The sequence below is a fragment of the Centropristis striata genome, chromosome 3, assembly GCF_030273125.1.
Source record: "Centropristis striata isolate RG_2023a ecotype Rhode Island chromosome 3, C.striata_1.0, whole genome shotgun sequence".
Lineage (NCBI taxonomy): Eukaryota > Metazoa > Chordata > Actinopteri > Perciformes > Serranidae > Centropristis > Centropristis striata.
Window position 1 is genome coordinate 171,661 of NC_081519.1, and position 23,340 is coordinate 195,000.

The following is a 23,340-nucleotide window of genomic DNA, read 5'->3' on the forward strand; positions in this document are numbered from 1 at the left end:
TGTTGCAGAAAATGCCACATTAATTCTGAGCTGTGAAACACAGTAAACTAGAAACACAGTAAACTAGAAACACAGTAGACTAGAAACACAGTAAACTAGAAACACAGTAAACTAGAAACACAGTAAACTAGAAACACAGTAAACTAGAAGCACAGTAAACTAGAAACACAGTAAACTAGAAACACAGTAAACTAGAAACACAGTAAACTAGAAACACAGTAAACTAGAAACACTAAACTAGAAACACAGTAAACTAGAAACACTAAACTAGAAACACAGTAAACTAGAAACACAGTAAACTAGAAACACAGTAAACTAGAAGCTCTGAGGCTCAGACATCCACCAGGACACGGAGAACAAAAGCAGAAATATAATCTGTGTTTCTCTTATCAGCTGTTTTTGTTGTTATCATTATATTTGACCAAACAAATGCACCTTTAGTTGTATCAGGCATTAAACAAGACATTGAAGAAAAAGGATGGTCTAATAATCTTTTCCATGAGTGTATAAATACTGATAAATACCTTTGATGGGTCAATATCAGCTGATAATATATTTACAGGCCTCTAATAATAATAATAATAACAGTGACTCATCAAAGCTCAAAGAGGTTTTAGCACACACAAAACACTTTAAAAAGGAAAATAACGTTGATTTTAAAACATTTTTTGCACATAACTCAGTGGAGAAACAAGCTGCAGCTTCCTGTCGTTGAAATCTCCCAGCAGACAGTGAACGCAGCAGAAGAGAGAAAATGTACAAAGTGATAAAATGTGCTGAAGATTTCCCTCATTCTGCCTCAGAGGGAGTTACAGACAAAAGCCAAGGGCCTCCCTGAGGGGCCCCACCATTAACACACACACACACACACACACACACACACACACACACACACACACCACACACACACACACACACACACACACACACACACACACACACACACACACACCCTTCAATCTCTTGGTGTGACAGCAGTAAACATCTCTCGTCATGGAGGTGAGGCATCTGACAGACCAGCGTCACCTGTAACCACGGCGCTCCAGTCGGGCCCTGTGGGATTACCAGGACTGTGGGATTACAGGGACGTTCTGAGTCTTTTCCAACAGAAGCAGAGTGTTAACGGCTCATAATAAAGCGTCTAGCTGCTGTTCTCACACAGTCAGGCTGTTTCATCAGGAATCATTCTGCTGCAGGTATTTAACTTTGAGTCTCTTTTTCTTTTCACCTGTTTCTAATATGTTTCCTGAGAGAAAAACACAATTAAAAGCAGATTCAGCTCAGAGCATCTCTGCATGTTTGTTTGTTTGTTTCTGCTCCATCAGACCAACAACAGACACAAACTGATCTGCAGCCACGTTCACAGACTGAATCACTCTGAAACACTCTGAATCACTCTGAAACACTCTGAAACACTCCAACCTGCAGCAGAAACCAGTTCAGAGTCCTTCTGCTGTCCTCCAGGCAACTTTAGTCCATTTGTTTGTGAAATCATAAAATATAAGTTACACCTTCTTAGACAACTCTGGAACGAGCTGACGAGATAAGTCAGTAACTTATTTTACCCTTTTTTATTTTTACCCTTCACCCTTCTTTTCTTTTTCTTCTTTTTTTTCTTAGGGGTCTGAATCTGCAGTCTCCGGGTCTGTAGAGACATAATATTGGATTTTTCTGCAACAAAAAGAAACTGGGACTAAATTGTTTCAGATCCAGTTAATATTAATAACAATAAATACTAAACTAAGCGCCAAATGTTACACATTTTGCTTAAAAAACGATCTACGTTTTCTGATCCGTCTGGTTCATTAGGCTGGAACACCACCAGTGCTGCCGCAGAGTGTGTGTGTGTGTGTGTGTGTGTGTGTGTGTGTGTGTGTGTCACACCCTCCCAGTCATTTCCTCTGTGGTGGAAAATCAAACCTCCACAGTTTTACCTCAGTGAACAGAGTCGCTCCATCACAGCGAGCCGCTGCAGGTTTCAAACTGTTTCTTTTATTACGAGTTCATCAGATGCTTTTTATTCTGCATAATGCATAAAAACTGTCCCGGCTTAGAGAAGAATCACAATATGAGCAAAAAATATGTGAGTTCTCCTTAAATCAGTCAAACAAGACAACACTTAACAAATCAGTTTGTTCGAGCGGTTTCTTAACGTTAAACAGTTCCTAACAAGTTTTGTGCAGACCAAGCAGCTCAAAGATCATAAAGATCATCAACCTGCAGATAAACAGCAGAAACTGCAAGACAAACAGCAGCTCTGTTTGTTTTTCTAAGTGTTTCCTGAAGCGATGACTTCTCCACTTCTTTGTCACGCTGTTCCAACACTTTACATTTGAAACTTAATTATTTGATCACTAATAAATAACTAATATTTGGATCATTTTATCAGCCTTCTTGAAACTGAAAAACAAGCCCAGAACAACTGAAAAATACACCAAAAACCTTTCTGCTGTTACACAAAAGTACGATCACCTGCACAGAACCACAACCCGACAGGAGCTGCACAGCTTTTGTGCAAAAACCTTTTTGAGCAAACTGTATTTTTAATCTCACAACATTTTTTAAGTGGTATATAGAGGCAGAATGAAAAGGATTCAACAACAGCCAGAATAGCCCAAAAATCCAAAAAGATTAAGACAAACGACAACATATCTTGTTTTAAAAGCTTCTTGTTTGCTAAAAATAATCTAAAACAATAATTGTATGAATATTTGTATTTATATGGCAAATATTCTGCAGTATGATAACTGTAGTATGATAATCTGCAGCCTGGGTGGAAGCCAAACATGAACTAAAGCTGCAAGCAGAGATTTCCTCTGGTCCACCAGGTGATCCACGATGAGTTCACTGACACCTCATCAAGTCTCTACAACAAACGGTTCATTAGATAGGAAAAGGCTTCGGCTAATCAAAAAGGGCGGGACTTTATGAAATATTGTTATGTAGAACTGTTCGGTGATGAACCATCATCATGCATGACCAGTTTGAGTCAGATTGGACATATATGGTCAAGTTATAAGGTCTCCTGTTTTATGCCAAAACGCCATATTTTGCCGCCATGCCACGCCCACATAGTGTGACGGTCTGCGAAGCTTTTCATAACTTTTGATAACAAAGGCCTTGTGATGGTACTGAACAAGTCTGAAGTCGATCGGATTAAATCTGTAGGAGGAGTTTGCTTAAGTATGCAGTGTGGAAACGGCGAAAAACGTCTAAAACGCCATTTTTGATCCAAGATGGCCGACTTCCTGTTTGTTTTTGGGTATGGCTTCTTGAGACTTTTTGGTGCGTCTTCCCATGAGACACGTATGGACCAAGTTTCGTGTCTCTACGACTAACCTGTTTTAGGGGCTGATTTCTAGGGGGCGCTAGTAGGTCATTTAGCCACGCCCACTTCTGAAAACAATGAAACAGGTACTTTTTTTGGCGGGATTGAATTTTGTCCCAATGTTGGTGAGTTTTGGAATATAATGAAGCCCTCACAACTCAATTCATTTGCCGTTATAATAATAAACTGACACATTTCAACAAGGTCCTCAGAATGTTGGTGCTCGGGCCCTAATTACTCTCAGATGTGTTTGTGTTTGTGTCAGTTATCCATCCAGTTCTATCATTTGATACTAAATCTATTTGAGCTTGTCTCCAGTTTTACTTGGTATATCATCATCAAACTGAAACTGGCCTCATGGAGTTTACAGCCAGAACTTTAGAGGTCAATTTATAATAAAGATAAATGTTTTCTAGTCTGATGGAGGCAACAAGTCTGGATGTCTTTTTTTAGTCATTTTGTGTTTTTATTTGGTAATTTTGTGTCTGTTTAAGTAATTTTGTGTCTTTTTGTGTCCTTTTTTTGGTCATTTTGTCTCTTTTTTTAGTCATTTTGTGTCTTTTTGTGTATTTTCTTGGTCATTTTCTGTCTCTTTTTAGTCATTTTGTATCTTTATTTAGTCATTTTGTGTCCTTTTTGGTCATTTTGTGTCTTTTTAGTCATTTTGTGTCTTTTTTTCTCATTTTGTGTCTTTTTTTAGTCATTTTGTGTCTTTTTTTTAGCCATTTTGTGTGTTTTTTTTTCTCATTTTGTGTCTTTTTTAGTCCTATAGTCCAATATAAAATGTGATCAAACTGAAACTGGCCTCATGGAGTTTACAGCCAGAACTTTAGAGGGAAATTTATAATAAAGATAAATGTTTTCTAGTCTGATGGAGGCAACAAGTCTGATTATTTGGAGCTTCTGGAGACTTTAGAGGGTTAACAACAGGTATTTGGTTCACCTGTCCAGGTGAAGCCTGGCTCGTTAACTCAGGTGTGTCCTGCTGAATAAACCAACAACATAACAGACTCATTGAGAAATCTGTCGGATTAACGCCGCATGATGACGTCATGATACATTTCATCACTAATTACTGTCGGAACCTTAATTCATCCTCCGACAATAACTCAGACTTTAATAACTCAGACTTTAATAAAAGATCTCAGCAGTATTCAGCTCCAGTTCTCATTCATATAATTCATATTAATGTTCCACAGGGTGAACGGCAGCTGGATCACAGTTTATGGGGGAAATGTGCGATTTTCAATAGAAACATTAATTTAATTTTGAGTTCTATGTATGCCGATTTGAAGATGACCTTCTTCTTATTCAACAAACATTAAAACTAAATTATTTACAGTATTTTAATGTGTCGGAAAAGTAAAGCGACATTAAAATGCAGGATTCTTAAACACAGTTTGGCCACTGCTGCATGTACGTGACTTACCGGGACAGGTCCTGCTAAATGACCAGAAATATTAATAATAAGAGCAATTTAAGTCATATTGTTGCTTCTACCGAGGGAGGATCTTTATCTGAGAGGTTTTAGGATCTTAATCTGAGTGTTTTGGTTCAGAAATGTGAGAAAGTTGAACTCTGATAAAAGACAAAGGTCGGACTGAACTTTGGTCTCCGACTAAAAGTACAAAACTAAGATTATAAAACATTATAAAACATTATAAAACATTATAAAACATTATAAAACACGAGCTAATGACTCCAGATAGAGTTTACTGTGAACTAACACTAATAACGATAACTTCTATTAAATATAAACGTTTAAATGAGTTTATTTCATCGAGCTAAACACAAGCAGAGACGGTCTGAACTGATTATAAAACCAAAGATTTCACAACTAAAATGTCTTCACATGTGAGTCACATTCAGCCGAATTAAAGAGCGGCTCAAACTGATTCTAGATAATATAATATATGAATATTATGATGATTAATAATGTATCTAGCGGCGGTCAGACATTAAAACGCGACATTCTCTAAGGGAGTCCGTGATTCCGTGAGAAAACTCGCTGTTTGGGGCTGAAAATGGGAAAACTTCACCAGGAAACCAAATATTAGTGAAACCAGAATCCCTGATGAGTTTAGACTCACCAGGAGCTGGACTGGTTCTGGTGGTTCTGGTGGTTCTGGTGGTTCTGGTAGTTTGGTAGTTTGGTGGTTTTGGAGCCTGAGAAGCTTCCAGATGAATGAATGAGTCGCGACACATTAAACAGCTCGGAGAGTTTTCTCCACAGAAAGAGTTTGTAGTTTTTACTCAGGCTGTTTATAAGTTATAGTTATTAATAGTTATTTAATATCAGATTCACTGATTCACCTCAATGACTCTTTACTGTGAAATATCAACTAATGAAGCCAGTGAACTGGTTTATTAATATTAATATAACTCATAATAACAAACAATCAGTAATAATTAATGCAGCAGGGGCGCTGTAGAGCCGCGGACCAAGATGGCAGCTTAGAGTGGGTGCTCCTCGCAACTTTGTTAAAAGTCCTAGTTTAATAACTATTAACGCTTCTTAAAGATGTCTAAACAAACAACCCTTAAAGACTGTGAAAGCAGCTCCAGATCCCGTGGTTCTCAGAGACCCAAAACTACAACAACTGCGGTAGCCGATGATGCTAACGATCCAGCTGGCCCACGGAGTGACTTAGCTGCGGTGCTAGTCGAACTGCAGTCACTCAGTGCGACCGTCACCGCTATGAACACCAAGATAAGTACTCTTGATGGCTTTGGGGCAAAACTCGACAACATGGAGAGGCGCATAGCTGAGATGAATAGCTCTGTCGATGCTGTGCAAAAGAGTTTTGCGGACCTTCAACATGACATCACTGCTAATGCTGAGCGGCTCACGGAGGCCGAAGGGCGCATCGGAGACGCCGAAGATAGCCTGCAGAGTGTGCATACGGAGCTGACTGACGCCGCTAAACGCATCACATACTTAGAGTCTAAGATGGAGGACCTAGAAAATCGTGCCCGGAGAAAGAACCTGAGACTGGTAGGGCTCCCCGAAAAAGCTGAAAAGACCCAGCCCATGATTGATTACATCCAGCGTATGTTGCCGGTCTGGCTGGGGCTCGAAGCCGCCAAGTCGTTCACCTTGGAAAGAGCGCACCGCACTCTGGCAAGACCAAGACCGGATCAGAGCAGAGCGGTAATCATCCGTTTCCTGCGATTTCAGGATCGTGAGTTTGTCTTCAACACATCCAAACAACGCTCGCTCACGCATGATGGTCACAAAATCTTCTTTGCTCAAGATGTATCAGCGGAAACCATGAAGGCACGGAGTCCATTCAATGCAGTGAGGAGAAAGTTCATTGAAGCTGGAACTTTTCGGGGATTCACCCTACGTCCTTGCAAAATGAGGGTTCTACACAACGGGAAGATAGTTCTTTTCTCCACACCAGAAGAAGCGGCGAACTGCATCCCAGACTCCTAAACTTCTGAATTCCGAGGATTATAGGTACCTACAGAATGACTAATATGATGGACAATATGGGTGCACAGTAGTTTAATATCATTTCTGCTAAGATGGATTTGTGTTTATTCCGTACTTTATTATTTTAAGTATATGCAAAGCTGCTACTACCATATTTGGTGGACACTTTATTTGATGCACCTATTATTGACCAATACACTTGTTTATTTAACACAGGCTTCTGAGGCAGTTAAATCAAGAAGCGATAATAATGCTATGCTTCATTCTAGGACGATAAATGTTTTAATGTTCAGATTGGATGCGAGGTTGGGGGGGACCGCGTGGGCTGTCTGAGAGAAGTGCCTACAGTTAAACCACTCCTCATTAGTGTGGATTGGTGCTTGCCCTTACATGTTTAGTTTAAGTAAGGGAAGGGGGGGAGGGACTGAATTTCAAAGGTTAAGTGTTTTGTTATATGTCAGGTTAAGTTTGTACTTTTTCTGTTCTTTCCTTTTTTTTTTTTTTTTTGGTCACACTCAATATGGTCATTTCTTTCACTGTACATGAACCAACATGGAAAGTCCAAAACTGTCTGATTTAAGATTTACAAGCTGGAATGTCAGAGGACTCAATAAGATAACCAAACTGAAACAGGTAATGAATAGACTTAAAAACCTACACTCTAAAATAATTTTTCTTCAGGAAATTCATATCACAGTCACTGAACTTAAACAGGTACAGCGTAGATGGTCTGGTCAGGTTATACATGCCACATATAACAATTACGCTCGAGGGGTTCTTATTCTTATCCATAAAACAATTCCTTTCCAACTTACCAATACTATCCGGGACCCCCAAGGAAGATTTGTGATAGCTCAGGGCAGGATCATGTCTCACGCATTGAATTTGGTCAGTATATATGGTCCTAATGAGGACAACCCAAAATTTTTTGAACATTTCTTCTTAACCTTGTCTTCATTATTTGGCTTCAATATTATCGGTGGAGATTTCAATTGCACTTTGAACCCATTGGTAGACCGCTCTACAAAATGTGATCCCCATAAAAAACAATCTAGAAAAACAATTTTACAATATATCACAGACTTAAACTTATCTGAAATCTGGAGAAAAATTAACCCAGATAAATTGGAATACTCATGCTACTCAGGAATACATAAGTCCAGGTCTCGCATTGATTATTTTTTGGTGTCACAAGAACTGGTATCCAATATTAAGAACTGTTGGTATGACTGTATAGTTATCAGCGATCACTCCCCCATTTCTATGTCTGTACAAATGGAAAAGCTTCTACAGTCTCCCCCTAATTGGCGTTTGCATGTGAAGTGGCTTAAAAATCCGGAATTTGTTAAATATGTAGAAGATAAGATTGACGATTATTTTCAGATTAATACTAACCAAACTAATGCATGCATTAGATGGGAAGCCTTCAAGGCATATATTAGAGGGCAAATTATTAGTTTTACGAGCTCTAAAAATAAGAAACAAAAAGCAGAAATTAATAAATTAGAGAAGCAAATAAAATCTTTGGAAATAGATATAAATAATAAAGATGACCCTGAAAAACAAAAACGGTTACTAATTTTAAGAACGGAATACAATAAACTAACATCTGATAAAGCAGCAAAAAGTTTACTGTGGCTGAACCAGGCCTTTTATGATCAGGGAGAAAAGGCCGGCAAATTGTTAGCTTGGAGAATTAAAAAAACACAATCTGAAAGAGCCATTAATGGCATAACTACTCAATCAGGGGAGATATCAAATGATCCTCAAGATATTAATAATACATTTAAGGAATTTTATCAGACACTGTATACGTCAGAATGCTCCCCCACACCCACTTATAGAGATACCTTTCTTGATCAGCTCCAGTTTAAAACTCTCACAGAGGAGGTTAAAGAGGACCTGGATAAGGACATAACGGTGGAAGAGCTTTTGCAGGCCATTAAAAGTATCAACTCAGGCAAAGCTCCAGGGCCTGATGGCCTACCGATAGAGTTTTATAAAACCTTCCAGAAGCAGTTGTTGACTCCACTTTTAAATATGTTTAACGAGTCATTTAATGATGGTATATTACCGCCGACTTTAAGACTCGCTACAATAATTCTTATTTTGAAACCTGGGAAAACACCGACCGACTGCTCCTCTTACAGGCCTATCAGTCTTATGGGAGTAGACACAAAAATATTGTGTAAAGTTCTTGCTAAAAGGCTAGATCAGTATATCCCCTTTTTAGTACACAGTGACCAGAATGGGTTCGTACAGAGTCGTCAGGGTTTTCATAATATTAGAAGGGTTCTCAACATAATCCACTTTAAAAATAATACCAGGGATACAGCGCTGTTATCTCTAGATGCTAGACAAGCTTTCGATCGAATTGAGTGGCCTTATTTGTTTAACTTGTTACCAAGATATGGACTTGGGGGAAATTTTCTGAAATGGATAGAATTATTGTACACTAACCCTACAGCATGTGTAATGACGAATAACAATTTATCAAGTCCGTTAACGTTAGAGAGGTCAACTCGCCAGGGATGTCCTCTCTCCCCACTATTGTTTGTTTTGGCCATCGAGCCTTTAGCCATGTCCATTAGATCTGAAGCCAATTTGTCGGGTATAACAATCGGAGAGCATGAACATAGGATATCGCTGTATGCAGACGATGTGATTCTTTTTTTGTCGGACTTATCAAACAGTGTACAGACATTACTACATTTAATTGATAAATTTGGTCAGTTTTCTGGATACAGTATTAATAATGCAAAGTCATCTATACTTTTTTTGAACAAAGAAGAAAGAACCAATCCAGTTATAAGTACACCCTTTTTTAATGCGAGGGAGGGCTTTACCTACCTTGGAATTAAGATTACCCCCCAAATTAATACAGTTGTTAAAGCAAACTTTGACCCGTTGATGAGAGAGGTACAAGATCTGCTTGAAAAATGGACAACAATGCCAATATCAATGATTGGCCGGATCAACATAATTAAGATGACTGTCTTGCCGAAATTCTTATATTTGTTTCAGTCACTCCCATTGCCACTGCCAAAATCATTTTTTAAAGAAATTAATACTGCATTTTGTAGGTTTATCTGGAATAATAGAAAACCCAGACTAAGACTCAGATTATTGTATCTGCCTTATGATAGGGGTGGATTACAGATGCCCAGTTTACAGTATTATTACTGGGCCGCTCAGCTGCGTAGTACTATGTTTTATTTTGTCACACACTCTCCTCCAGCATGGGTTCATATTGAACAAGCATCAGTATCTAAGCTACCAATAAGCCTATATTTATATTCAGCAGATTTAAAAACTTTGAAGAAAAAAACAACAAATCCCTTCCTTAAAAACTCTGTTGATATATGGTTTAAGGCTCATAGACATATTGGTGATACTCCCCCCATCTCTCAATTTTCACCTATTTGGGATAATGCCCAGTTCGCCCCTGGCAGGGCAGATGGTGGTTTTCAGGCTTGGGCTGACAGGGGGGTGCAAAAAATTGGAGACTTATATGTTCAGGGCACTTTAATAACATTTAAAGACCTTTGTTTGAAATACTCAATTCCCAAAAAACACTTCTTTAAATACTTACAATTGAAGCACTTCATCTCATCAAAGCAGCACCAGGCTACACACGAGCCACCACTGTCCTGCCTTGAGGGCATTGTGTTAAAACATATGAATGGGAAACAACAAATTTCTACATTATATAAAACACTTGTATCACATGATAAGGAATCTAGTCATGATAGAAGGAGGGCATGGAGTTTAGATATTAAGGAAGATATTGAAGAGGCTGAGTGGACATTAGCTTGTTTGAAAGCTCAATCGCAAACCATTAATACTCGAATGAAATTGCTACAACACAAGTGGTTAATGAGGACATACATAACCCCTGAGAAACTCAACAAATGGTCACCTGACATTCCAGATACATGTGTGAAATGTATGGCTGAGAAAGGTTCTTTAATTCATTGTGTATGGGAATGTCCTAAGCTGGTAGATTTTTGGAAAAGGGTAGTCCACACTCTAAGAATTATCACAGGTATTAAGGTACCTTGTATAGCAAAACTTTGTATTTTAGGGATATACCCTGATTGCTTTTCTGTTAATTCTAAGTGTAAGACTCTGATCAACTTTGGCCTCCTGCAGGCCAGGAGGATGGTTGCATTATCTTGGAGAGAGACTGAAGTATCTTCTACACAATCTTGGATTAGAGAAATGGCAATGTGTGTTACATTAGAAAAGCTAACCTATGTAATTAGGGGTAAAGTGCAAGAATTTGAAGAGGTGTGGACACCCTTAATGGACTTTCTCAAGCAACAGTAGATTATATTTATCTGTAAGCATAATGAGTGTAACAATTTTTTTTTTATTATTATTATTATTATTTTATTTTTTTTATATATTATTATTTGTTGTAATTGTTATTTATATTCACACACTTTTTTATTTTATTTTAATTTTTACTCATTTTATTTAATTTATTTTTTGTGTATATGTGTTCAGCGGGGTCTGCCTGCTTTTCATTATGTGGCTAGTGTGGTGAGTGTTGATGTGTTGTGTATGTTGTTATTGAAAATTAATAAAAACATTGTTCAAAAAAAATAATTAATGCAGCACATGAAACCTGCTGCTGTAAAGTTTATAGATGTCTGATATAATCCTGCAGCATGTCTATAGAGGATTATAATAATAATAATATTAATAACTGACCGATGGAGACCAGCTTGATCTTCTCTAGATCAGCTGTTCTCAACCTTGGGGTCGGGACCCCAATTGGGGTCGTGAGATGATTTCTGGGGGTCGCCAAATCATTTTGGAAGTCAGCTCTGTCTCCACTGTGTTAAAGTGTTCATGTGTTTTAGTCTTTTTTTTAGTCATTTTGTGTCTTGTTTTTGTCATTTTGTTTCCTTTTTGGTCAATTTGTGTCTTTTTTTGGTCATTTTGTGTCTTTTTTGGTCATTTTGTGTCTTTTTTTGGTCATTTTGTGTCTTTTTTTGGTCATTTTGTGTCTTTTCTGGTCATTTGTTTACTCTTTTTAGTCATTTTGTATCCTTCTTTAGTCATTGTGTGTATTGTTTTTGTCAATTTGTGTCTTTTTTGCTCAATTTGTTTCCTTTTTGCTCAATTTGTGTCTTTTTTTGGTCATTTTGTTTCCTTTTTGGTCAATTTGTGTCTTTTTTTTGGTCAATTAGTGTCTTTTTTTTGTGATTTTGTGTCCTTTTTTGTTCATTTTGTGTCTTTTTCTGGTCATTTTGTTTCTTTTTTGGGTGATCTGAACTGTGTGTGTGAGATTGTGTTCAGTGAGCGGGGGTCACGGACAACATGCATGTTAAATTGGGGGTCACGACTCAAAAAGGTTGAGAACTACTGCTCTAGATGATAATAATAATAATAATAATAACTGACCGATGGAGACCAGCTTGATCTTCTCTAGAGGATTATAATATTAATAATAATAATAATAATGATGACTGACCTATGGAGACCAGCTTGATCTTCTCTAGATGATGATAATAATAATAATAATAATAATAATAATAATAATAATAATAACTGACCGATGGAGACCAGCTTGATCTTCTCTAGAGGATTATAATAATAATAATAATAATAATAATAATAATAATAATAATGATGACTGACCGATGGAGACCAGCTTGATCTTCTCTAGAGGATTATAATAATAATAATAATAATAATATTAATAATAATAATAATAGTAACTGACCTATGGAGACCAGCTTGATCTTCTCTAGAGGATTATAATAATAATAATAATAATAATAATAATAATAATAATAATGTTAATAACTGACCTATGGAGACCAGCTTGATCTTCTCTAGATGATAATAATATCAATAATATTAATAATAATAATAATAATAATGATAACTGACCTATGGAGACCAGCTTGATCTTCTCTAGATGATAATAATATTAATAATATTAATAATAATAATAATAATGATAAGGACTGACCTATGGAGACCAGCTTGATCTTCTCTAGATGATGATAATAATAATAATAATAATAATAATAATAATGAGAACTGACCTATGGAGACCAGCTTGATCTTCTCCTTCTCCAGGAACTCGAGCGCCACCGACACGTTCTCCAGCTTCATCTGGCGGAAGGTGGGCCTCTGGTGGGACCTGCTGTACATCTTCTTGTGGCTCAGGACCTCCAGCAGCGAGATGAGCCGGAGCCCGTCCCCCAGGTCCAGCTGCAGGTCCCCGATCCGCTTGTTGACGCACTTCAGGTGCTCGTTGGTCCAGCGCGTGAAGGTGTTCTGCTGGATCCGCTTCCAGGGAGCGTCGTCCGCCAGGTCCTTGTCCGTGGCCGGCATCTCGAACCTAAAGTCGGCTTTATTCACTTTATTTCACTTTATTTAACTTTATCTGCGGGTTTATTCTGTTATTATTCTCTCTGCTGGACGCTAACCTTGTCGGGACCTCGGTGAATGAGCAGGAAGAGTCCCGGCAGCTCGGAGTGTCCCCGCAGTGGCTCCTCGAGTCGGTTTGAAGTTTTTTTAAAACCTCACGGGGACTGACTGGCTGCTGCTGCGTTCAGGGGCCAAGCCCAAAGCTCGGATTTCTCACACTCCCCCAACACTTTTCTTCAACATGTTTAACATGTTTACATATCATGTCCTTCATGTTGTTGTTTTCATGTTTCATAGTGAGCAGTTATTAATGTTATTAACTATAATATCAGTTATTAATGTTATTAACTATAATATAATGCTACAGATGTTATTAACTACAGTATAGTGATACTTGTACTTTACTCGAGTATTTCCACATTTGTAACTTTAAACTTCTACTCAGCCAGATATTCAACTTTTTACTCCACAACAGTTATCTGACAGTTTTAGTTACTTTTTAGGTCGAAATTTAACATAAAAAACATGATCAATTTAAAGTGAATAGGCATGTTTATTAAATTAAACCACATAAAAGTATATTAAATAGTTAAAAACAGTGAAAAGCTGCTTACATAAATGCATCAATACAAATGATCTAATAATATATTAAGAACATATACAATAATCTGAGTGGGGCCATTCTGTATAACGAGTACTTTTACTTTTGGTACTTTAAGTACATTTTGATATTTTTGATATTTAATTTTGAATCACATAATTGCAGATTTGAAGATGATTTTCCTCCAATTCAATAAATGTTCAAACTAAATAATTTACATTATTTAAATGTTGTGAAAAGATAAAATGACATTAAAATGCAGGATTATTAAACATAGTTTGGAAAGTACTGCATGAACATGAATGAACAGGACAAAAACTGGCTACAATGACGAGAAATTTCAATAAAAAGTGCAATTTAAGTAATACGTGCTAATGTATATGCTTCATAGTGAGTTATTGTTAAATTGGAATCAACAATAAGGTAAATAAGCAGATAAAATAATAAGAAAGAATCAGAGTAGATTAGTTAAATGATGTACAAACATACTAAATTATAATACACATTGTGAAATGACTCCTGACAGTAAAAGTCCTGCATTCAAAACTTATGAAGTAAAAGTACAAAAGTATCAGCATCAAAATGTACTTAAAGTATCAAGAGTAAAAGTACTCAGTTCTCAGATTGTTTTATTTATTCTAAATATATTATTAGATTATTTGAATTGGTACATTTATGTAAGGATTGTTTTTATTTTGTAAAGATAGAAAATACTCATTTTAACTACCTAATATACTGTTTATTGTTATTTTTAAAAGTCTAATCATTTTAAATTAATCATGTTTTTCATGTTAAATCTGGACCTGAACAGTAATTAAATACAGTAAAAAGTTACATAAAACAGAAATAAATTCCTCCACTTAAAACTGCTGTATTTTCTATTTTATTTAAAACAAAATGATAAGTCGGCCTCATGAGCCAAACAGTCAAAACCAAAATATATTCAGTTTAAATATATATAAAAAATAATTATTTTAATAAACTTTATTCTGTTCTTCCTTCCTGCTGCTCAGACAAACAACCCAACCCTAAACAAGTCTCAACACACTCACACACACACACACACACACACACACACACACACACACACACACACACACACACACACACACACACTCACACACACACACACACACTCACACACACACACACACACACACACACACACACACACACACACACACACACACACACACACACACACACACACACACACACACACACACACACACACACACACACACACACACACACACACACACACTCACACACACACACACACACACACACACACACACACACACACACACACACACCCTTCAGGGAAACGGAGTTACGACATGTTGATGAGTTATTGATTTGTACGTTTTGAAACATTTCTGTTGTTTTAACTTCTCCACATGAATCACAGTCTTCATCACATGAATCAGAGTCTTCATCACTTCCTCTCTGCTCACAACAAGAAACTATTAAACCTTTTTAAGGTTTCAGGTCTCAGTTCTGTGTTCGCTCCACTTTGTTTTGGACTTTTGCAATGAGAATATTTCATATGTAATAAATACTTCAGATTTTGCCTCATAAAGTTTATTTTTAAACAGTTTGACAAAGCAGAATACATTAATATATAAATATTAACTTTCTTATTTTTTTTATTTATTTGTATATACATACATATTATTTATTTATTTTTATATGCATACATATACTTTTATTTATTTATTTATTTGTATATACATACATATTATTTTATTAACTTATTTTATAAACATACATATTATTAGTTTATTTATTTTTATATACATAGATATAATTATTTTATTATTTATTTTATATACATACATGTTATTAGTTTATTTATTTATATATATTATTTTATATATATAAATGTATTGTACTGTTTCCATTTGATTTTAATATTTTATATTCAACCTGATTGATGTATCTGATTAGATTAGTTGCAATTGTTTTGTCTATCTTTAAAACAATAAACTATCAAACGTTAAAACATTTTTTTAGATATTATTGTTATTATCAGGCTGTGTTAATATAAAGGAATAAACTGGTCATATTATTATATTTTTCGTGCCGAATATTTCTTCTCCTCTTTCAGAGTTTTAACGACTCGACTGGTTCAGACATGAAGGATGACATCATCACGCTGGATGATTGATGCCTGTTTGTCGTGTGAACACACACTCAGCTAATGTCAGAGTACACACACACACACACACACACACACACACACACACACACTCACACACACACACACACACACACACACACACACACACACACACACACACACACACACACACACACTCACACACACACACACAGGTCCAGGCCTGTGTGTGACCTCATCCACTCGTCTCGTCTGTGTTTTAATCCATCGAAGGTGAATTTACTTTATAACTGTATTTAAGTATAATTTTAAGGTTTCTGTTCTCCAGTTGAGTTTTTCCATTTCATGTTTTGTCACTTTGCTACATTTTAGATCAGAAGGTCTCAAACTCAAGTTACCTGGAGCCGCTGGAGGCAGAATCACAATGACCAAAAAATACACAAAATTACAAAAAAGACACAAAATTACAGAAAAAAACTAAATTACTTAAAAAAGAAACAAAATGACCCAAAAGACCCAAAATGACAAAAAAGACAAAACGACAGTTTAGTTTAATATTTTGTATTTTATTAAAAAAAATTCCTTATTTATTTACTTCAGATTTTTTTGTTTCAAGCATTTACAAGCAGTTTATCCAAAATCCAAGCACTTTTTAGATTTCAAGCAACCGTACGAACTGTCTGTGAGCTCTTATTGTGAAGTTTGAGAGCTCTTATTGTGAAGTCTGCGAGCTCTTATTGTGAAGTCTGTGAGCTCTTATTAAGTCTGTGAGCTCTTATTGTGAAGTCTGCGAGCTCTTATTGTGAAGTCTGCGAGCTCTTATTGTGAAGTCTGTGAGCTCTTATTGTGACGTTTAAGAGCTCTTATTGTGAAGTCTGTGAGCTCTTATTGTGACGTTTGAGAGCTCTTATTGTGAAGTCTGTGAGCTCTTATTGTGACGTTTGAGAGCTCTTATTGTGAAGTCTGTGAGCTCTTATTGTGACGTTTGAGAGCTCTTATTGTGAAGTCTGAGAGCTCTTATTGTGACGTTTGAGAGCTCTTATTGTGAAGTCTGCGAGCTCTTATTGTGAAGTCTGAGCTCTTATTGTGAAGTCTGTGAGCTCTTATTGTGAAGTGTGAGTTCTTATTGTGAAGTGTCTGAGCTCTTATTGTGAAGGCTGAGCTCTTATTGTGAAGTCTGCGAGCTCTTATTGTGAAGTCTGAGAGCTCTTATTGTGAAGTCTGTAAGCTCTTATTGTGACGTTTGAGAGCTCTTATTGTGAAGTCTGTGAGCTCTTATTGTGACGTTTGAGAGCTCTTATTGTGAAGTCTGTGAGCTCTTATTGTGACGTTTGAGAGCTCTTATTGTGAAGTCTGTGAGCTCTTATTGTGACGTTTGAGAGCTCTTATTGTGAAGTCTGAGAGCCCTTATTGTGACGTTTGAGAGCTCTTATTGTGAAGTCTGCGAGCTCTTATTGTGAAGTCTGTGAGCTCTTATTGTGAAGTGTGAGTTCTTATTGTGAAGTGTCTGAGCTCTTATTGTGAAGGCTGAGCTCTTATTGTGAAGTCTGCGAGCTCTTATTGTGAAGTCTGAGAGCTCTTATTGTGAAGTCTGTAAGCTCTTATTGTGACGTTTGAGAGCTCTAATTGTGAAGTCTGTTAGCTCTTATTGTGAAGTCTGAGCTCTTATTGTGAAGGCTGAGCTCTTATTGTGAAGTGTGAGCTCTTATTGTGAAGGCTGAGCTCTTATTGTGAAGGCTGAGCTCTTATTGTGAAGGCTGAATGAGGGACAGGAAGCAGGGTGGTGGGTCAGCTTGCTACTTTAATCCAAACATCGCTCTGCATATTCATTACATCATCATCATCATCATCATCTTCATCATCTCTACATAGCTCCCTCTCATATCTCTAAACATTTTAACAAAATAAGTCTAGTAGCACGTCATTCAATAACATTTTATTTTACAATTCTCTCTCTTACTGTAGTGTTTTCTCTTTAAACATCAGGAATATTTGTTCGTTGCCTTTTTATTTTATTTAAATTCTTCTTTAAACACGGAGACAAGACAGAGTTCACAAACGATGACGAAGAGTCCAGAGTGAGCCGACACACACTCCCCGTCCACCAACACACACACACACACACACACACACACACACACTAGCACACACACACACACACACTAACACACTAACACACTAACACACTAACACACTAACACACACACACACACTAACACACACCTCGGATCATCTAATGTCTGCTTGAAACATTTCAGGTGTTTTTCTGGAGAGAAGCTGATTTTATTTTCTGCTTCGTCAGGTTTAACAGCTCGTTTATCAACAGGAATAAATGAAAACTGGACACAAGTTCATTTATTTATTTATTTATTTATTTTATTTTACATTTTTACTGCCTGTGGGGCCAAAATGTTTTTCAGGCTGAAGATTTTATGAAGAAAATACTTGATAGACTGATGAGAATGAGCCGTAATCTGAAGTATTAAACGAGTTATTATAAAATATTGGGACTGAAACTAAGATCCATCCAGAATCTTTTGAGATTTGAAAAAAATTGACAAAATAATCTCAAATCACAACCAAATATGATCGTTTTCAGAGTTTTAACCTGCAGAATCAGAAACTCAGCTTCTCTCTTTAACTGACAGACACAGACACATACACTGAGTGTGTGTGTGTGTGTGTGTGCATTTGTGAGTGTGTGTGAGTGTGAGTGTGTGTGTGAGAGTGAGTGTGTGTGTGTGTGTGTGTGTGTGTAACAGGGAAGTGTGTGTGTGTGTGTGAGTGTGTGAGTGTGTGTGAGTGTGTGTAACAGGGAAGTGTGTGTGTGTGTGTGTTGGTCTGCACACATACACAACCTGTGGTGTTGGTTAGTTACATCGAGGCTCTTTGAGCCTCTTTTTTGTGCCCCGAAGAGAAAAAAAAACAAACAGAAAAATGAAAAAAAATAAATCAGATTTTTATTTTAAAGAATTTGGCTTCAAGTTTTAACCCCCAAACCCGAAAAACTCCACTGAAAATAAACAAAACCAAACAGAAACAAGCCGACACAGAAACAGTTTCCACAGAAACTTTATAACTTTTACTGGGAGGAGAATCTGACCGACGAGGATTTACTTTACCTTTGTCTTTAAATTAAATTAAATTAAAGATTTATTGAGCTGCAACGATCAGAAAACTCATCGAAGTCGATCAATGCAATGGTTATTTACATTCTAACGTCCGAAATCTCGGTTGTTAATTAATTTATGCAAAATGCTGTTTTCAGCCCCTCAGACTTCATATTAAACTGAATATTTTCTCTTGTTTTGTCGATCCAGAACCCAAATGGTTGTTTGAGAAGCTGCGATGGACTTTTAGATGAACCAATAATTAGAAAATAATTGTAAATTGAAGCTCGACTCAGTATTCCCTCCGTGTTTTCAGGACCAGATTGATACAAAAAGGGGAAATATGAGCAGATGAACAATAATTCTACTTAAAACACCTGTTTAAGAAGATTTAACCATGAAGAATTAGATCTTTTGTCTTTGTTCTGTGTTGAAGTGAAAGTTTTAAATCTCTGCATTCTGATTTTAGTAAGTTTTTGATGGTGCGTTTGTGGTCAGCTGCAGACTTTTACTGGCCAGGCAGCTACAACTTCTCATTGTGTCCACCGGGAGTTTTACTGCTGTTAGTTAAAGACTATTATAGCATCGTGGCATAAATGTGTTTCTAACATGTTGCATGTTAAACTCCTTTTCCTGCTTGAAACGTTTGAAACTCTCAGGACGAACAGCAGCGACACACAGTCGCCGGGCAGAAAAACTAAAAAACAACTAAACCTTCAATAAGCTCCAGCTGCTGCACAGTTTAATGTTTTAACTGATTAATAACGCCACCGCTGTAATAAAAGACAGATTCCACAGAGCGGTGGGCTGCTTTAAAGTAATAAATGAGTCAGATTAAAGATGAAGATGTTTCAAAGGAGAAATGAGCGTGTCGTCAGTAAAAACACTAAAGTGAATCTGTCTGAGATCTCTGCAGCTCAAACCGCTTCTGACGGAGCTGCAGGTGGAAATAAAGTAATTTTGTATTTTTCTGAAGTTGAACCGCCGTCTGTGTGCAGATTCTCCTCCCAGCAAACGTTCAGAGTCGTTCCTGCTGGAAAGTGTTGCGTTCGCTGACGGTGGGACGTGTGAACGTCTGTTTGTTTGTGTGGAAGCTCGGCCTGTTGAACGCTTCGTTAACCCACAAAATCAGCAGAGAGACGAGAAAAAAAACCAACCCAAAAGAACAGCCCACCACAGCTGAGAGAGAGCCCAGAATAAAAACGACAAAACAAAAAAAAAAAAACTCCCCAAGAAACAAACACGAAAACAAAATAAACCAAAGAAACTTCTGAATCCTCTGTAGAAACCACAACCTTTATATTCCCTCTACAATTATGTACAATTAGACTTTATACAAGTAAAGCAGTGATGCTCCCCTCACAGCCCAGTGTGTGTGTGTGTGTGTGTGTGTGTGTGTGTGTGTGTGTGTGTGTGTGTGTGTGTGTGTGTGTGTGTGTGTGTGTCCTAGGAGCTGCTCTTGGAGAGGTTGGGGTAGAGGACGGCTGCCGTCACGGCGACCATCACTGCGATGACCGGCATCCAGGGGCTCCAGCCGCTCTACACACACACACACACAGAGGAAACAGGTAAGTCTGCCGCGTCAGGACCGACGCCGCTCACACAAACATGGAGAGAGAGAATAAAAAGAGAGAAAAGAGGAGAGAGAGAAGAGCAGAGGGAAAGTAAACAGGACTGCAGGAAATAAAACTAAAATAAATACAAATATATTAAAAAAAGCCTCTTAAGGTCAAAAGATGATGGTTTTTCTTACTTGGAACCAAAAGTTATTATTATTATTATTATTAGTTCTTATTTGGTGCTCACATTGTTAATTGTGTTAAACACCATTAAAGTCTCATGCATGAGCCATATTTAAGCAAATTTACTCAAATTTATGTTGTTATTGTGTTGGTATCATACTGTATAATATATGTATTTTATATATTATGTATTTTCTTTAATGGATACTTTTATTACTTTTTAGAAAATATTTTGTAATTTTATAAAATGTTCTTTCTGTATTTCTACATTTTTTTGTTTGTTTTTTGCTTTTTATATTTTTTTCATATTTACCATTGTTTATTACATTTTTTAAATTTGATTGACATTTGACAAAAAGTAATTGCGATTTTTTTGAGTTTCTTGGCTTAATTTGTTTTTTAATATATATTTTATTTAATTATATCTATTATGTATTTTTCTTTAATGGATATTTTTATATTTTATCAAATTTCTTGATAATGATTTTGGTTATTATCAATAAAACATGTTAAATGTCTAGATATCAGCGCTTAGATTAAACTCTTATCTGCTATTTTTGTTGTTATCATTATATTTGTCCAAACAAATGCACCTTTAGTTGTACCAGGCATTAAAATGAACAAGAAACAAAAGAAAACAATGGTCTAATGTTTTTGTCCATGACTGTATGACGTGGTGAAGTGAAATAAAAAGCTTTATTAATGGAGTTTTCTCCATTTAAAGGTTGCTATGTGCATAAAATCAAAGCTGCACGGTAAAAAAAGCATATTAAATATTTTTTATAATGAATAAATTCTGATTAACAGAAAATATAGTTTAAAAATCATCTTTTGGGGCTTCAGGGAAAGAAAAGAGGAGAGGAGGAAATAAAAACAACAGAGGGTTAAATGATAAGAGGAAGCAGCAAAGTAAAGGAGGCCGAGGAGGAACCTGAGTAGAAAAAACAGAAAAACATTACAGACCAGTTTTCCTCCGCAGCAGACGGCTGGAAACACTGGTAGCACATTCCCAAACAAACAAACAAACAAGCAGCAGACAGGACGGACATGATGATGATGATGATGACACAGTGAGTCAGAGAGAAGAAGAAGAAGAGTCAACAGAAACACCTGTCAGCAGGTAAAGAGACGCAGCAGCACACTGGATGCAAGAGATGGAAGGAAAACTAATAAAAACCTGCTGCAGGAGACGGAGAAATGATGCGTCAAAGAAATGTTTATAAAAAAGCACCAACATCCTGAAAGTGAGAGGCAGTTAATGAATGAATGAATGAATGAAGGAATGAAGGAATGAAGGAATGAATGAATGAAGGAATGAAGGAATGAAGGAATGAAGGAATGAAGGAATGAAGGAATGAAGGAATGAAGGAAGGAGGGCGGATGGAAGTTAGTGACTGACGTTCATAAAGAGACGTCAGATTTAAAGGGAAACCTTCATCTTCAACACGTTTCAGCAGAACTAAAATAAAGAGCTGTGAGTGAAACCAGGTTCTGCTGCCTGTCAGTCAGGTCGGAGGGCACAAACACCCAGCTGAACTACAAACATGGCCGACACGGCTTGTTTATTTGGTCTTCTCTCGTTCTCGACCCCTCAAAGTCTTGGTCTTGACTCGTTCTCCACCCCTCAAAGTCTTGGTCTTCTCTAGTTCTCGACCCCTCAAAGTCTTGGTCTTGACTCGTTCTCCACCCCTCAAAGTCTTGGTCTTCTCTAGTTCTCGACCCCTCAAAGTCTTGGTCTTGACTCGTTCTCCACCCCTCAAAGTCTTGGTCTCGTCTCGTTCTCCACCCCTCAAAGTCTTGGTCTCGTCTCGTTCTCCACCCCTCAAAGTCTTGGTCTCGTCTCGTTCTCGACCCCTCAAAGTCTTGGTCTCGTCTCGTTCTCGACCCCTCAAAGTCTTGGTCTTCTCTCGTTCTCGACCCCTCAAAGTCTTGGTCTCGTCTCGTTCTCGACCCCTCAAAGTCTTGGTCTTGTCTCGTTCTCGACCCCTCAAAGTCTTGGTCTCGTCTTGTTCTTCACCCCTCAAAGTCTTGGTCTTCTCTAGTTCTCGACCCCTCAAAGTCTTGGTCTTGACTCGTTCTCCACCCCTCAAAGTCTTGGTCTTCTCTAGTTCTCGACCCCTCAAAGTCTTGGTCTTGACTCGTTCTCCACCCCTCAAAGTCTTGGTCTTGTCTCGGTCTCCACCCCTCAAAGTCTTGGTCTCGTCTCGTTCTCCACCCCTCAAAGTCTTGGTCTCGTCTCGTTCTCGACCCCTCAAAGTCTTGGTCTCGTCTCGTTCTCGACCCCTCAAAGTCTTGGTCTTCTCTCGTTCTCGACCCCTCAAAGTCTTGGTCTCGTCTCGTTCTCGACCCCTCAAAGTCTTGGTCTTGTCTCGTTCTCGACCCCTCAAAGTCTTGGTCTCGTCTTGTTCTTCACCCCTCAAAGTCTTGGTCTTCTCTAGTTCTCGACCCCTCAAAGTCTTGGTCTTGACTCGTTCTCCACCCCTCAAAGTCTTGGTCTCGTCTCGTTCTCCACCCCTCAAAGTCTTGGTCTCGTCTCGTTCTCCACCCCTCAAAGTCTTGGTCTTGTCTCGGTCTCCAACCCTCAAAGTCTTGGTCTTGTCTCGTTCTCGAC

The 23,340-nt window shown here is 37.5% G+C and overlaps 2 protein-coding genes across 7 annotated transcripts in view; both read right to left on the reverse strand.

The window, feature by feature from the left end:
• The window catches only part of flnbl (filamin B, like), a 110,270-nt gene extending 97,104 nt beyond the window's left edge, over nt 1-13,166 (reverse strand). Inside the window, 1 exon segment of the mRNA XM_059329480.1 lies at nt 12,827-13,166. Coding sequence (XP_059185463.1) covers nt 12,827-13,118 — 292 coding nt within the window. The 5' untranslated portion in view covers nt 13,119-13,166.
• A 5,649-nt stretch (nt 13,167-18,815) lies between these two features.
• Nucleotides 18,816-23,340, reverse strand: part of slmapa (sarcolemma associated protein a) — a 91,206-nt gene continuing 86,681 nt past the window's right edge. For all 6 annotated transcript variants that reach the window (XM_059329482.1, XM_059329486.1, XM_059329485.1 and 3 more), the window contains one exon: nt 18,816-20,526. In XM_059329482.1, the coding sequence (XP_059185465.1) occupies nt 20,434-20,526 (93 nt within the window). In that variant the 3' untranslated portion in view covers nt 18,816-20,433. The remainder of the gene's footprint in view (nt 20,527-23,340) is intronic.